Consider the following 15,964-nt stretch of genomic DNA (forward strand, 5'->3'; position numbering starts at 1 on the left):
TGTGTGATGAGTTATAAAACAAATCTGTTGCTACCACATCTGTTGAATCGACGTATTGCTATGGTTTCGTTTTATAATGTTTTTTGCCTTGTCTAAATCTAGTATGGTGTACTGCATTCACTTTTTTAACCCCTTGCATGCCCGCCCCTTTCCCCGCCCAGTGCCGCGCCTTTCATTAGCGGGCGGAGTTCATGACGAGCTGGACTCGTCATGGGCACAGCGCCACCGCAGCCCATGACGAGTCCAGCTCGTCATGGGCACTGAAGGGGTTAAAATAAATCTTACACTGCTTGTATTTTGTTTACTAATGTTACTTCTTCTGACTTCTCCAGTGTCAATGGCCTGCTGCAGCAATGCCATCATAGGTAATATGATGTAACATTCTGTGATGTAAATGGAGGAGGTTTCAAGGTTAGGTGATATCATTCCTGACACACCTGGCATTTTTATGAATTGAAATAAATGATTGTTTTTGCAAACATGCCAATTATAGTCTATCAACGGGGATATTTGCGAGTTGTTTTGAGCAGCTGTGACACTTGTGGCATGTAGTCTGAACTCAACCCTTGGCTCAGGACAGTGAATGAAACATTCATCTCTTTGTGGAATGTTCTGCACCCCAGATAAACATATTTAATTATGTCTGTTAATCTATGAAACATGGTAATTCTTTTGACTTCTAAATTCAAATTGTATAGTGTATAATAAAAAAAAAAGTTTGTTGTATCTATCCTAGATCTCACCTTGGATTTCTGGTCGATTCACCAGATAGAGGAGTGCCCACCGTAGAGTGGTGGTGGTGGTTTCTGTCCCACCTCCAAAGAGTTCAGCCACAAGGCGGATCATGTTATGCTCATCAAACGTAGAGGTGACATCTTGAGAGTCCTGGATGCAATAAAAACATTCACATTCAGCAGATAGGAAATGTAGAGAGAGCATGACATATTGTGAAGATAGGCCTTCTTGAGGACTAATGGATGATATAAAAGAGTTTAGCTTTGTTCATAAAATGGAATTGATGAAAATGAATGCATACAATTCTGGAATGTGTTTCTGTGTAAGAAGACCAGTATCTTCTAATGATGATGAGTAAAATTACAGATTTGATTTGAAAGTAGGTTTAGATCACATTATGTATTGAAGGTTGGTGGAGGGTTAGATTGTCTACTCTTACATGGGTGGATTATGAATATTATTGAGGGCCTATGTCTGCAGTAGGTATTGGTGAGATTAATTGACCTCTGTCTTGAGTGGAAAGGAAGTCAACACGGTCTTCGTCAATGGGAGAAATAAGTAGAACGTATGACTTCATCCTAGGAAGGGAGGGTTAAAGCAATATCTTTCTCAGTAAAAGAGAAATGTAACTGGTCAGGGCAGTTATGAAAGAGGAAAAGGAAGAGAGAATGATAAAATGAATCAAAGGGGTGATCATAACATGTATTGATTTAGGTTTGTTCTACAAAGAGCCAAATATATTGCCCTTCAGTCCCTTTTAAAAGCTATACCATCTATGCAAGGATTCTAGGTTATCAATGGGTTGTGGGGGCTTTGTTTGCAGAACGATCCTTTAGGGACAGAGGGAACCTTGCTAACCTTACTGAGGCTTGTGGCCGAGTTTCATGTTATAGAGAAATTCATACATTTGATCTGGAGCTGAGTGAAGCCCTTCTGGAAAATATCTGTTTGGTTGGTTTATTAAGGAGGGACTGAAGTTATGCCAGAGTTGCAAACCAGGAGGGAGCTCTAATTCTTATGCTTCAATATTCTTTTCAAACTGAAATTAAGGCTCTCATTATGGGACCCGGATGATAATGATCAGTGCACAAAACCCTGTTTGCGCAGTGATCGGAATAAGAAGGAATATGGACTAACATCCAAACATTACAGGGATAAACAGCGTTTATATTTCCTGTGGAATTTTAGTAGGTAATACCTTTCGGAATTTAAAAGGGGAATAAAGCTTGGTACTGAACATGCAAATGTTTGTGCAATAACCACCAATATTAAGTTAATTTCCCAATTGTAGGTTATTCCCGATGATAGTGATGAACTAGATACAATAGCTATTCCTGGCCAGTGCCTCTGCAGGTTTTGAAAATGGTGCAGAATAACATGACTTCTATTCAGTAGGAGGGTAAACTGCAGATATGGAGTAAATATAGTCTGATTTCATAAGGTCAACACAGAGTCTCTTTTTCATCCGTATTACTTTTTTGATTGTTGTGGCATCTATTATAAAATGATTGAACAAGAAGATCATAAAGTCAACTGTTACACAGAATGCATCCTGGAAACTGCCTGCTCACATGAGAAAACAGTCACAAAAATCCCTTTTGTGTGATGTCCTACCTTATGCCTCTTGTGTTTCCCATATGCTAGAGCACTTTATCAGAGCCAGAACTGATCAATCAATGTAACAGCAGCAAATACTCACTTGTGATATTTTAGTTTGGTAGAAATCTATCAAGTCCTGGGGCTCTTCAGACACTCCATTCTCTTTGTGACTTTTGATTTCCTTCTTCACAAATTCTTCCACTAAGGCATTGCCTTTAAAGATATCCTTATGAGGTCCTGGAAGATGCCGCATCAGCCAGGGGAAAGTGTCATAGAGCTGGGGTGAAAGGCATGGGACATGATTAGGAAGAATGGTCTTTTTTGATAATATCTTTAATTTATCATTGTCAATGGTGGCAGAATATTAGAGGACTTGCTGAAAATTCTTTCCCCCTCTAAAAAAAGCTAATCTAGATTGTTAGAAGACATCCATGCATAGTGTTTTTAACCTATGTGTGTGTATATGTGGGTGTCTAAGGCAAGCTTATTAACAAGTATTTCTCCAAATAAATAGAACATAAGAGAATTGTGTAATGGTATGAACTGTACAGGAGAGGTGATACAATGCAGGAACTAGGTGTAAACATGTAGAGATTAAATCCTGTCTCATTTCATCTTGATTCCACTGAGGATCATTGCCTTCATTGGCTTCATCACAAAGATACAACTAAATGGTGATGGACAGGTAACACACCCTCTGAGATGAAGGCGTCCATTCTTCCTAAGTGCAGCACCCCCCAGGCTTGTAATAAGGACTTCAAAGTAAGGGTGGCAGTTCAGTAGCTGTGAGAATGTTTTCTTGTTTACCTGCCTAAGAGGTATTACCGAGGAATGCGAGACTGTAATTTAGGATGGATTAGAAATATGCATCACTAAAGGTTCCATCTGGGACCAGGAGCAGTGGTCTGCTCTCATAATGAGGTGGTCTGAAGGAGCTTTTACCTAGTCATCCTTTAAACCAGCCCTCTACCATGTTTCAAATGTTGAAATATTCCAGGAGTTTCTTTTCAAAACTGCTCAATCGTTTGTACATCCAAAAGCCCGACTGTGAGAGGCAGGTTCACATACTGAAATGGGTTGCTTCCCTCAGGCTCATACTAAAACATTGTTCCATTCCTAATTTTACCTCTTAACCAGATTTTATTGTTCCGTGTCGGGGCCTGAAATGTGAGTCTTTTCTTGGTAATGCCACTGTAATAAAATGGCAACACACAGGTTGATCATGGGTATGTGTTTGAAGGGAATGTAAAGCTTGTAATTTATTGTTTATAGGTGAATTTAGAACAGAGTGCCTGGTATCAATCTATTCCACTTGACACATTTCAAATGTATTGCATCCACTCACTGTGTGTAGTTGCAATACTTAAGATTTACATGTGACCACCAGTTTCCTCATGTTTTGGTGGGGCCCTTCCCTTTACTTCCTCTTTCCAAGTAGCACTCTGCCATGTAGCTCTGTATCCTGTGTCCCAAGTCCTTACATACATCAATCCCACCTGGTGCTCATCCCTGTTACTCTGGTCTCGGTTCTTTATTTTCTATTCACTGTCCAACTTTCTGGTTTAACACTTAATTCCTGCTGCCGCTGTACATGTTCCCAGTATTGCTTGTCTCCCAAGTGAGTAGCCAGAAAATGTAAATCTCCTCCACTAAGAACCAAAGCTCTTATGGCACCAAGCAAGTGAAGAAAGTAATCACAGCACTCCCCACAAGAGCTTGTTTTTCTCTTCTAATCAAGCATCTATCCATTCATCCTTTCATCCTTCCATCCACCTGCTGATATCCACCATTTCACCTTTGCATTCTGTCTGCCATTCAACCTTTCAACCATCATTCAGTCTGTCATCATTCCATCCGTCCATCCATCCATCTGCCTACCCATATCAAAACTTAGCCATCCATCTTCAAACCTATCCATCAAACCTCATCCATCCATCTACCAAATAACTCAGTCATCCATCCTTACACCTATGCATTCCGCCTTCCATCCATCCATTCATTCATTCATCCAGCCTTTCAACCATCCAACACTCCGCTCATCAATCCACTTTTTTACTCTGACCATCCACCCTATCACTCTGTCCATCCACCCTTTCACTCCTACCATCTATTCATTGATCATCCAGCCTACCGTTCACTCATCGATCCATTTACCCTTTTACTTATCCATCCTTTCACTCACTCATCCATCCACCATTTCACTCATTCATCTGTCTACCCTTACATCCAGCCATCCATTTACCCTCCTTTTCAGCATCCATCCATCCTTTAATGTTTCCATCCTTTATCCCTCCTTTCACTCTTCCATCCATCCAACTACTCATCTATCCATCCTTTCGCTCTTCCAGCCCTTCAGCCTTTCACTCCATCTTCTTTTTACCCTTTTACTCATCCATTCATCCTTTCTCTCACGTATCCATCCATTCATCCATCCATCCTCTCTCCCTTTCACTCATCCATCCTTACATCCATCATTTGACTCATGCATCTATCCATCCACCCTTTCACTCAACTATTTCATCTATCCACCATTCCTTCCTTCCTTCCTGCCTTCCTCCCACCCGCTCACTCTCCCACACCCGTAGCTGCTAAAACAGGGGGTGACAACGCCTCTAATCCAACCACACTCCCTGGCTCACCCCTTACCCTGCCACACACTGTGCCACTGTCTCTCTTTCCCTTTGTCTCCCACCCCAGTCCCGCTTTCTGGTTGATCCTTTTCTCTTATTGGTGTCCCAAGCCACCCTTTGAAGCTACAACGTTTTGTCTTTTCCATTCTGCTCCCCAACTGTTCTTCATTAGGACTGTATTGCCAACTTCATACTATGCTGGACATCCCTTGTGCAGGTAATCTGTCTTTGTCCACCATTGTCCCCGATTTTTCTTTTTTTGGTGGTCGAAAAGTTCTGGCATGTTGTCTCTTTGGGTACTGTAGGGCTGCTAATGAGCTTCCACTGCATGTGTTTTTCAGTAAAACAGGGCAACTGTTCAAGGACAAACCAATTAGTACTTTTGATGGCTGTGTCAGGTCAACTAACAACTGTCCAATAGTGCAAGTGCATTAAAGGTAAAATGCACAACGTAACACAAAGCTAAGCTTTTGCCACATACATGCCTGACTAAAACCTAGCAAATAGGCTGAGAAGCATCCATGACTCACCGTGGTCGAGGCTTCAGTGCTCAAATAATTTGGTTCCGGAGCGGTGTGCTACTCACCGAAAAGCTCTTCAACACCTCATCAGGGATAGCAAGTGCTAAATAAATGCAAACCTTTCCCTCTTCTATCCCTCCACTAGCCTTCTCAATCCAATAACAGAGTAACATATCCACAGCTCAAATTAATCTTACATTTCACTATACTAATTCACCACTAATCCTTGTGGGTTCCAGAGTAGCGTGCTACTCGCCGAAAAAGCACTTTAACACCTCATTAGCGGTAGTAGGCACTATATAAATGCAATTACAATACAATTACAATGCAATACAATATCACATGGACCCGTTTTTGCCATTCAAATAATACATCTGACATTAAGGAAGTCCAGCGCATGAGTGCTTGAAAGCAGCCATGTCCAGATGCGTAATGTCCAGACATGTAGTCTGCACCCATGTGCATGATGAAAAGGAAACCATGATATGAAAATACTCTGTTTTTCAGGAAACGACAAAAGCAGATAACACTGCAAGCCTGCATGCTTTCAAAATTAACCTTTCTATCAATTAGGTTTGGGAGCTACTAGAAACCCCATTCTTGTGACATTCTAATGGTTAAGGAAAATGAAAACAATTGGCAAACAGATGCTTACTACAAAAGTGACAGTAGTGGTTTTTTTTTTACAAAGGTCGTTTTGGTGTCATGCCAATAATGTATTGTTTCATTTTGTACTAAATGACTTTGGATATAATAATGTGTTTATTAGCACTGATGTTTTCAGCTCTGATTTTGACAAAGAACATGCATATTCTGTGATAAAAGCCTTGCTGTCTGTTGTCCTAAAGGCGATCTTGGGAGTTCTTGCAGGGGCCGATTCACAGAACAAACTTAAGACAAATTCCTAAACTTACTACTTTTGGTATTCACAGAAGTTAGGATTTTGTCTTAAGTCTGTCTTAAGTTTGTCTTAAGTCTGTCTTAAGTCTGTCTTAAGTTTGTCTTAAAACAAACTTAAGACAAAATCCTAACTTCTGTGAATACCGAAAGTAGTAAGTTTAGGATTTTGTCTTAAGTTAGTTCTGTGAATCGGGCCTGCAGTGTTTATTTTTAAGTGTTTGCCTGTTTTAACCATGTTGGAACTCAGCCACAGCTCATATTAAAATGGAGGCTTTTATTTCCCGCAGTTTCATCATCCTGTTTCCAATAAGTACAAACCCACATCTTATCCCATTACACTATCTCTTCCTTACCTTTTTTTCGACCTGTCTCTGCCCTTCCGCCCTTTTAACTCCTCTGCTCCTATCACCACGCACAGGGTCTTTAACAACCACAGGTCTTTCTAATGATGTTTATGCAGTGAGTCTGAAGGCTTATTTACTTGTGCCCAGACACCTATCCTCGATCTGGTAGCAGGGTTTCTGAAGTAGATAACTTTACTTCTTTTTCTGATATCCACAAAATATGACTCAAAAGTGAAAAGGGGTGGAGCCTAACGTGCAAGTGTAAGTTAATACTGCCAAAACGAAACAGTAATAAGTCCAGCCCCACACTAGAAAAACTAAAAAGAAAGCATATTTATTATTTAATTGGAAAATATTTTAACGAAGGTTTGTCAAGTTATAAATTAATGTGATATTCATTTTATTAAGCCATAATTACTCTAGTTGTAATTCATTTCATGCATCAGTTTTAATAATTATTAATGCATGACAATTCAATAATATACTGCAATAAATACCATAAATATGTTTGTACTGATTTGTTAAAAAGTTTAAACTACCTTTTAACATTTCCCCTATATTTTATCTTAGGGAGATCACCAGCCCGACTGTGGAGTCTTTCTATTGGAAAGTATTGGGGAAATGTAAAACTTTTTTAAAAATATAAACATATTTATATGTTAAATATTAGTTCAAATTGATTTTATATATGTAACATTAATTCATTGATCTGAAAAAGTTATTATTTTTTGCAATTAAATAATAAATATTTTTTTCGATTTTTTAACATGAAATTATATTCATTTATATTTGTAAATATTTTAAATAATGTCATTTAATTTACCAGTATTTCCCATGGATTTTTATTTTAATCCATGCCAATCTTTTTTTTCTATGGGAGGGTTTTGTCTACCAGCGTGAGGTGCTGGAGTCCATGAGTGGTGCTGGAGGTATTTCTATGTATTTCTATTTTGGGTCTCTTCTTGTCTGTAGTAACTTTAGAATTTCAGGTTGTGAATAGCAATGAGCTTACTCTTTTGTGGGCCGGTGTATGTCCCCACCAAACGCCTCCCTAACCACCTCTAAACCCATCCTCATTCCTTACTAAACCCCAAATATTTAGTAGGAAGTGTGTTCCTTTCGTTAGCCCCCCACATTTAGGTAGAAAACTTCCATTTGTGAGGTTCACACCATAGAAAGGATAGAAGAGGTGGAGGTAACTCTGGTAGGTTTGTAAACAGCATTGTAGTGCCTTAGTACTACTATTGTAGTACTACTAAACTTACTACAAATTGCAGTTTATGAATAAGCCCTGCCTTCATGTACCTGCCTTTTTTCACATTTCTAATTTTTACCTTTCTTCAAACCTACAAATATCTTGGTTCAAAGTGTTCCTACGATTGACAAATAACATAGAATATGCGGCTGTTGTGATACTCACCAGGACCCACTTGGTGCCTAGATTATTAACAACACGATCATTTGCTTTAATGAGGTGATGGATTTCTTTATCGTCTCTGGAGAAGCGGTGCCCAAAAATCACTGAACAGATAACATTGGTTACAGAAAGGACAATCGCCTGAGTGGGATCCAGGCTTTTCCCTGTGGAAAAAAGAGGGAAAGAGTGACTGGAGCATGCTATGGGCAGCTCTGGGATACACATCTTAAAACACCTTGCAAAATAAGAGTAAACCATGGACAGGAATATTGTGCAGTTTATTTTCAAGCATTCTGTCTACTACTTCATTGTTCTTCATAACCAATAGCTGTCAGGTTGATTCCCTGGTTGTTTCAGTTACAGGAGCAACCGAGCAATATCAACGTTGAGCTTACAAAGGTACCCTCTAACCAAAACAATGAGTACTTGCGTCTGGGATGGAAAGTTGGTATTGTAAGCCCCTTTGACTCTCCAGACAACCTGGCTGAGCAATAAAGGCCTAGTTTAAAGGAGGTTGTGTGAAGAGTGAATTTAGATATAATAGACCACAATCATTATAATTGAAATATTGATGAATATTGTGCCAGAATTCGTTTACATAAACCAATAACACTTTAAAAGTATTTCAGTTACATAAGGTACTTGTACCTTAAGAATAGTAACCAAACAACTCACTGCACAAAATAATACAAACCATGTTCTGGCAACAGAGATCACGCAGGTTGCAAAGTACACTGCTATCGTTTGCTAACTGGCTGCCAACACTGAGTCACTCATAAACAAAACAGGCCATGGGGGATCGTGTTCACTGTGTCGAAACATGGCAACTCCTAAAACCCTGTTCATAGTCACTAAGCAGTCATGAACAACATAAATTGCACCAGAGCACCCACATGGATCAGTTGGTCATCACTCTAGCTATTGCCCGGCTAAATTACATCAATGAACCGTACTTCAGATCTCTAATTGTCCTGCTACACAGACTTCCGCTTCTATGCGTGTGCTGCCAGAAATCTACAATCACATCATCCTAGCCCTGAAAGTTAAACTATGACTCACTTTGGTCAGGAGCATCTTCAGGAGTCCATGCATTGACCACTGATAGACACTCACTCTGGCTGAGCAAATCTTTCAACAACACAGGGTCTGAACGCACCAACCAAGGATTGAAAGTATCAACCAAGTAACTGAATGTACCAACCATGAAAGGCTTGCATATTAAGGTTTGCATTATCGTTCCTACATTCAGAAAATCTCACACTGATATGACCCCCTTTCTGTGAAATTATGAGGTTTGTCAATTTCAGAAATCTTCATCAGAAGATAACATTTCCTGGAAAAAAACATTTTAGGCAATTTGCCTGAACAAACCTTTTTGATATGTGAATTGCCCTGCTACATTTAGTTTTTTTTCTAGGGTTCACCCTGAGAAAATCTACTTGTAACTCGTTTTAAATTTTGCAATCATTGTGATGCTCTGGAAAATCCTCGAATTTGGAGAAGTCATACCATTTTCAGACTGCTAACTACAATCTTCATTGGAAATAAGTGAAATTAAGTTGTGTCAGATATATATCACCAAAAGAATATTCGAGCCGCTCTTTTTAAAAACGTAAAAAACCTAAAAAGCAGTGTTATTAACTTATTCATATACATGATGGGAATGTTGTAAGCACCAATACAGATCAAAAGTACTAAGTAAAAGTAATGATCAGCCAGGCCTTAGAAACTTCTTGAGATTGCCCTCTAGGGTCTATCCAGAATACTAATATTTATTAAATTCTGCAATGTTGTGATGTAAAGGTCCTCTGCATGGTAAAAGGCGTGTACCTCTGCCCTGAGTGCTCAGACTTACTGTTGTCTGGATCTTTAATGCTGTCGTTTTATTGTCACAGGCAAACGAGATTCATGCATGTGCATGCCTGTGATCATGACTAGAGGCCAACGTCTTCTAGTCTCCCTTCTAGGTGAGGTACATCACCCAGGGAAACCAAGACCACCTGCACTGGAGCCTGGAGCACCAGTGCCTGCCTGCTTGCCAAGACCAGTGTGCCGGTGAGGAATAGGAGAGTGTTGGAAGGAGCGAGGTCCAGTTGGGAGCGTTGCAGAGAGGACTCTCAGTGCGAGGAGGTAGGAAATGGCTGTGCATTTATCGGGTCATTGCCCATGTTTAGGATTGATTCAGACACCCCCGGATGCCAGGAGAGGGCAGCTTTGGAATGACTTTGTGCATTAAGCACCGTGCCGGGAGCACCAAGCCCATACCACCTCGTTGCGGTGACCCCGTATGCCTGACAGTGCCATTGTTGATATGATTGTGATATAAGCACATAAAGACTCGGGGAAGGGGCCACTGTGGTGTGGGTTATTGCACCATAGTTGTCTGCGCTTTGTCCTTAAAGTATCATGGCCCAATGCTGCCAGGAGTTCGGACTGTTGCCAAGGAAAAGATAGAGGCTGCGACGAGCGGGTCGAGCCAGCACATCTATATCTGCCCCTAACTGACCCCTGAGGACTGAAGACATCTCACCATTGCCGTTGTCAGGTCGGGAGCCGGAAGATCGAATCCCCCCCTCCCCTTCCCTTCCCTTCCCTCCCCATCCCTACCTCCACCTTCACCTTGTGGGGTATATTGACTTACCTCATCATCACAGGCTGGGAGCAACTCTGTTTACTGGGGAAAGCAAACAGCACAGCTCAGGAGAGAGCCAGTTCCTGTTTGGTGTTGCAGCGTGTACTACAACCAGCCCAACTTCTTTGAACAGGACCAGAGCTTGAGATTGCCTGCGGTCAGCTCTGAATGGTTCTGAGTTGCAGGAGTGGATAACACTTGAATTGAGCCTGTTGGTTCCTGGGGGACTCGCTGATGAAGGTGCTGTGGTACCATAGACACTGTTGACCAGTTCCTATAAGATTCAAAGTTGAACTCTTGAGTTCAGCCTACTAGCGGGCATTCCCTGTTTGCGTCCAGCAGTGAAAAGGTAATAACCGTGTTCACGTTGCGAGGAAGAGCATGGGACAGGGATTTGCCTGACAAATACAAGAGCCCCAACCTCAAAGGGATTGTGTTGTTGCTTATAAAAGTTGTTATTCCTATGAATGCATAGAGTTAGAACTAACATATTTCTTTTTCATATAAAAACAAGTATTTGACTGAACATTGATTTATTGACATTGATGAGTTATGAGTGATGTTATCTAACCTATACCCATACCTGCCTACAGAGAGCCTTTGACTTCTTGTCCACAGCTAACACTGAAAGTCAAGTGCAGAAAGGGTACTTGCCAAGTTGCTCAGGATCCATAGCAGGTTGGGGCCCGGGGCATCAGGAGTAAACGGCCTCAACAACCACAGTTGATCTCAGTAGGTCCTGTGTGCCACGTGGCCTTCTGGAAGGGGTTCTGACATACAAACTTTGTAGCGTTTAGCATGTTTATGATTTTCAATTCAAAAATTCGAAATTTGCAGCAGCAATATCCTGGTCTTTCACACTCCTCTTTATAAAATATTAATTAATGGAATGCTAGCCATTGAAAGAAAGTTGTGTAAACTGTATAACAAAGCAAACACCAGGAGATGATGGATGGAGCGCTGACATTTTTCAGACACTCACTCCCAGATCTGGGTTGAATCCATCATCGTTTTTTTAGCTCACTTCGCCACCACAGCTGAGGCCCAGCCATATGTAATTCAGTCTTGACCCTGTTCCTCATGGGAACAGTCCAGCCCGAGCTGCCAAGCCAGGTCTTCCCTGGACCAGACTGGTTTTGGAGTAACACCCCTCATCAGCCAGGCTAGCTTGAGTGGCAAAGTGAGCAAAGGGACCCACATCTGGGCATACCCTGACAACTTGGGGTGAACAAAGCTAACACAAGGAGATGATGGACAAAGCGCTGAAACTTTTCAGACACTCACCCCCAGTCACAGATCTGGGTTGAATTCATCATCGTTCTTTAGCTCACTTTGCTACCAGACAGAGCACATGCTTTAAGTTTCAGTTCAGTTTCAGTTTTAAGGACCTTTTTCTCCATTGCTGCAGTTATGAGATAGGAATGAAAGGTATTCTCATAACAATTCAGTAATTAAGGTAAAGAAAAGTAAGTAGTCAACCAGGGTGGTATTACATTGGTTTTCACAAACTATTACATTGTCTTCATTTTAAGAAACCAGTGTTTGCTGTTGGCCTTAATCCTTTTTCTACATATGAGAAATCTGAGGGTCACAAGTTAATTTTTCTCACCTTATTCCCTCAGGGGAAAGGTGCACAGCCCCCACTGATCAAAGATCTTCCTAAACAAAAGCAATTCTTTCTGTCTCTGCCCTGCTGCTTGGACAGCATTCTGGTCAAGTAAGCTCCTGCCACTGGGCTTCTGTGAAAAGCAGATTTCTTGCAAATTGGAAGGAGCCACTGTTCTCCTCCCACCCAAGTTAGAGATCACAGATAAATCTAGAAAGATAGTGACTCTGGCACTTATCCAAATGGTCAAGCTCAGTACTGCTATTATGCAAGACTAGAGTGAAAATCATAGTTAACTTACTTTTGCATAATGTGCTTAGCTAGGACATTCATGGCCACAATTTCTTCTATGCCATGAACACTCCCATGTTTAGGAGACTTAAGCCTCTTCTGCTGACATACTTACCATTGTATTCTGGTTTAACCAATGTGTTGTCCATTGGTGAAATACAACCAAAGGTCCTTTAATGCTGTACTTCAGTGTCATGGTCTTTATGTGGGCAAGATGAATGTCACTTAAGTTGTTCTAATAGAAATGACCACACTAGAAGTTGATATATAGAAGAAAAAAATGCAGCTGCTACCAAAGGACTTTGACAGATACCATTGACAACATGATTATGATCCACAACTGTTATTCTAAGTGGTTGGTAGAGCTGCGTAAGTGTAAATCAATCACATGTCAGACATGTGACTGACTATTCGGCATTCCCACTGCTAGCCAACAAATCCCCCACTTTACTTTTACCCAGTTCAATAGTAATAATGTTAAGAAAAGCCAAAGAATGAAAGGCAGAGACACACACACACTGGTGAAAGGGCTATGCTGCTGATTTAGAGTTTTTTTTCTGGTGGAATTCCTGTTCACCATTGTATCAGCTGTCAATTTTATAGCATGATCAGAACCAGACGGTAAAATTATGTGCAAGACCCTTTACTCCTACTTTCAAAGGGCAGAAATGCAGACATATCAGTAACACTACGATCTCCATGCAGAAAATGTTTAATGCTGTTTTCAAAACAGGTTGTTTTTACCTATGCTAGATTTACAGGGTCCAGGGATCCCAGTTCCAGATCAAATTGCCCAATGTATTTATAAGTTGTTTTGGAGGCGATTAACTCGAGGCACTGGACCTCTATGGCCTGAAGGAAAAGTTCATGTGTAATGTTGTGAGTTGATACTCCTCCTCAGTTCATTTGATATTGAACTAATCAAAGAGACCATTAAGTCTAGTTAATAGAAAGAACTTGTTTTATTTACTTTCAAATTAAAAAGTTTTTTCACAAAGTCCACCATAAAAGTTACATCCTTAATCCTGTTTGCTGGTTTTTTTGTGTTGTTTTTTTATTATTATCACACTCGAATAGGACTAACAGCCGACACGTGTTTCGCCCGGTGGCTAAGAATAGGCCAGGGCTTTTTCAAGGCTTATATTTCGAGGTCATGACACATCAAATTTATATTACGAATTCAATTTCAGTAGTTCTTCACATGTAAAGGCGAAGGTAAAGGTTGTTTTTACCTATGAATGTTTATTTGTAACTGAGGTGTAAGTCATGTCAGCAATTGCCAAATATTATGGCTAGGTTAAACCGTTTTAAAAGTAGGATGAGTGTTGATAGAAATGTGGTTTGGCATTAGGTAGAAATGTAAATTTAAATTCAAGCAACGATTTTGCTAATTCTTTTTTAATGCAACCTTATGGTCACAGTGCATTAATGCAACTGTTAATTGAATTCATGTGGCATAAGGATTGCACGAGGAGAGCAAAATATGCGGACAACAGTCATAGGCCCCGGGGCACTTGTGGAAATCCCTTGGTGACCTGGGTGAATATAAGATGGGCTTGCGCAGGCATATCATGAAGAATGGCCTCTGTGATGTCATATGAGAAGCTGCCCAAATATTGAGACATATTATTCTCTGCCATTATGGGTTGAGCATGCTATTATAGGCAGGGTGTACAAATTCCTGCAAGAAAGGAGTGAGGCATTTATGTTTGGGTAGCAGAATATATTTAATAAGTGGACTTTAGTTAAAGGAGGACATTTTAGTTAGGGAAGAACCTTGGTAGAAGGTTAACTCTTTGTTGGTCTATATCAAATTCTTAGGAGTAATCAATTGAAAAGAGGAAATGTGTTAGTAGCATAGAAATGATAAGGGAGAATCAAACCTTCCAGATTTGGCTAACATATTATCTACAGAGGTAAGACATTAAAATGTTTCCTCATTTAAAGAGTCATTGCTCTAGAAAGTAGCCACCACCAAGTGAGGAGGTTGTTGAGGCCATTGAGCAGTATCTTAGGAACAAAAAAGAGAAATGTTTATCTGTTGAAGGATAAGATAATTTGTCACTATGGCCCAACAATGTTTGATGAAATGAAAAGATAGATGAGGATGCGGCGAAGGATCCACAGGGTGAAACAATGTTCATCCAAGATCTAAAGACTGGTGGCTATTGGGTTATGTTTCTAAGTATTTCCTTACCAAACTGAAAAAGGCGTTGGGGTCAGAATTGAATAATGTTTTACTGTTATTGACAAAAATTGCCCGACACCAGAATTAAATTCAAAGATGCCTAAAAATATGAATAAACCAACCAATGATCCAAGTAAATGCTTATTTGGTGATAGTATATATTGATGAGGCTTATTTGACCAGCCTGTGGAAACCATGGTATGCAATGGTTCTTAATTGCTTCAAATGTCTATGGGCAGTCACATTACAGTAGCTGAAGAAGAGTGTCCCTCTAATGTTGAAATATGGCAATAACAAGTTTTAATATCTAAGAAGCGGCACTGAAGCCTCAAATAATTTACCTCTCTGCATGGCGAAAAACTCCACCAAGGATTGGGCCTCCTCCTGGATCCGCGATTCTAGACTTTTCTTCCCAAGTCCCAAGTTCCTTAGGACTGTTAGTGCAAAGCGTCTCTGCTGCTTCCAGTTGTGTCCAGAAGAAAATACAACTCCTGAGGAATTAATGGTATGTTATTGATTTTTTTGTAATTACCTCTATAATAAATAATAGGCATGTTTATCTTTTAGGTCTGGCTGAAGAATCCTTTCTCCATTTTTTCCAATTTTTTACTTGTACAAGTAAATGTGCCCTTTGCAAAATGCTACAAAAAAGACTCCTGTGTCATCGACTTTCATTGTAAGGTACACACATCATGCCCCATCACTCTGCCCCTCAGTCTTAGACCCCACTTGTAGTTGAGAAAGAAATTAAGTATAGCTTGATAAAGTGATGTGCTGGGAGATCAACAGTCACTTCCCTTTCTTTATTTATTTATTTATTTATTTATTTATGTAGTTTGTAGAGCGCACAGCTACCCCCGAGGGGGTGTCCCGGCGCTAGAACCTGAACCTCCAGATGAGAAGAAAGGGGCAGGGAGGGAAACAGCAGGATAAGAATCAGAGTCCAGAAAAGAGCCAAGTTTTGAGTCTGGCCCGGAAGATGGATTCAGAAGGACAGAATCTAAGATCGATTGGCAGAGCGTTCCACAATTTTGCCGCGATAACACTGAACCCTCTGCCACCCATTCTAGTGAGTCTAAAACGGGGAGAGATCAGAAGGCG

At 40.5% G+C, this 15,964-nt stretch overlaps 1 protein-coding gene across 2 annotated transcripts in view; it reads right to left on the reverse strand.

The window, feature by feature from the left end:
- Positions 1-15,964, reverse strand: part of LOC146786128 (cytochrome P450 2J2-like) — a 42,210-nt gene that overhangs the window by 21,618 nt on the left and 4,628 nt on the right. For both annotated transcript variants that reach the window (XM_085635631.1, XM_085635630.1), the window contains 4 exons: positions 15,205-15,354; positions 8,150-8,310; positions 2,435-2,611; positions 744-885 (listed from right to left, as the gene is read on the reverse strand). In XM_085635631.1, the coding sequence (XP_085491757.1) occupies positions 744-885; positions 2,435-2,611; positions 8,150-8,310; positions 15,205-15,354 (630 nt within the window). The remainder of the gene's footprint in view (positions 1-743; positions 886-2,434; positions 2,612-8,149; positions 8,311-15,204; positions 15,355-15,964) is intronic.

This window comes from Triturus cristatus, chromosome 11 (genome assembly GCF_964204655.1).
Source record: "Triturus cristatus chromosome 11, aTriCri1.1, whole genome shotgun sequence".
Taxonomy (NCBI): Eukaryota; Metazoa; Chordata; class Amphibia; order Caudata; family Salamandridae; genus Triturus; species Triturus cristatus.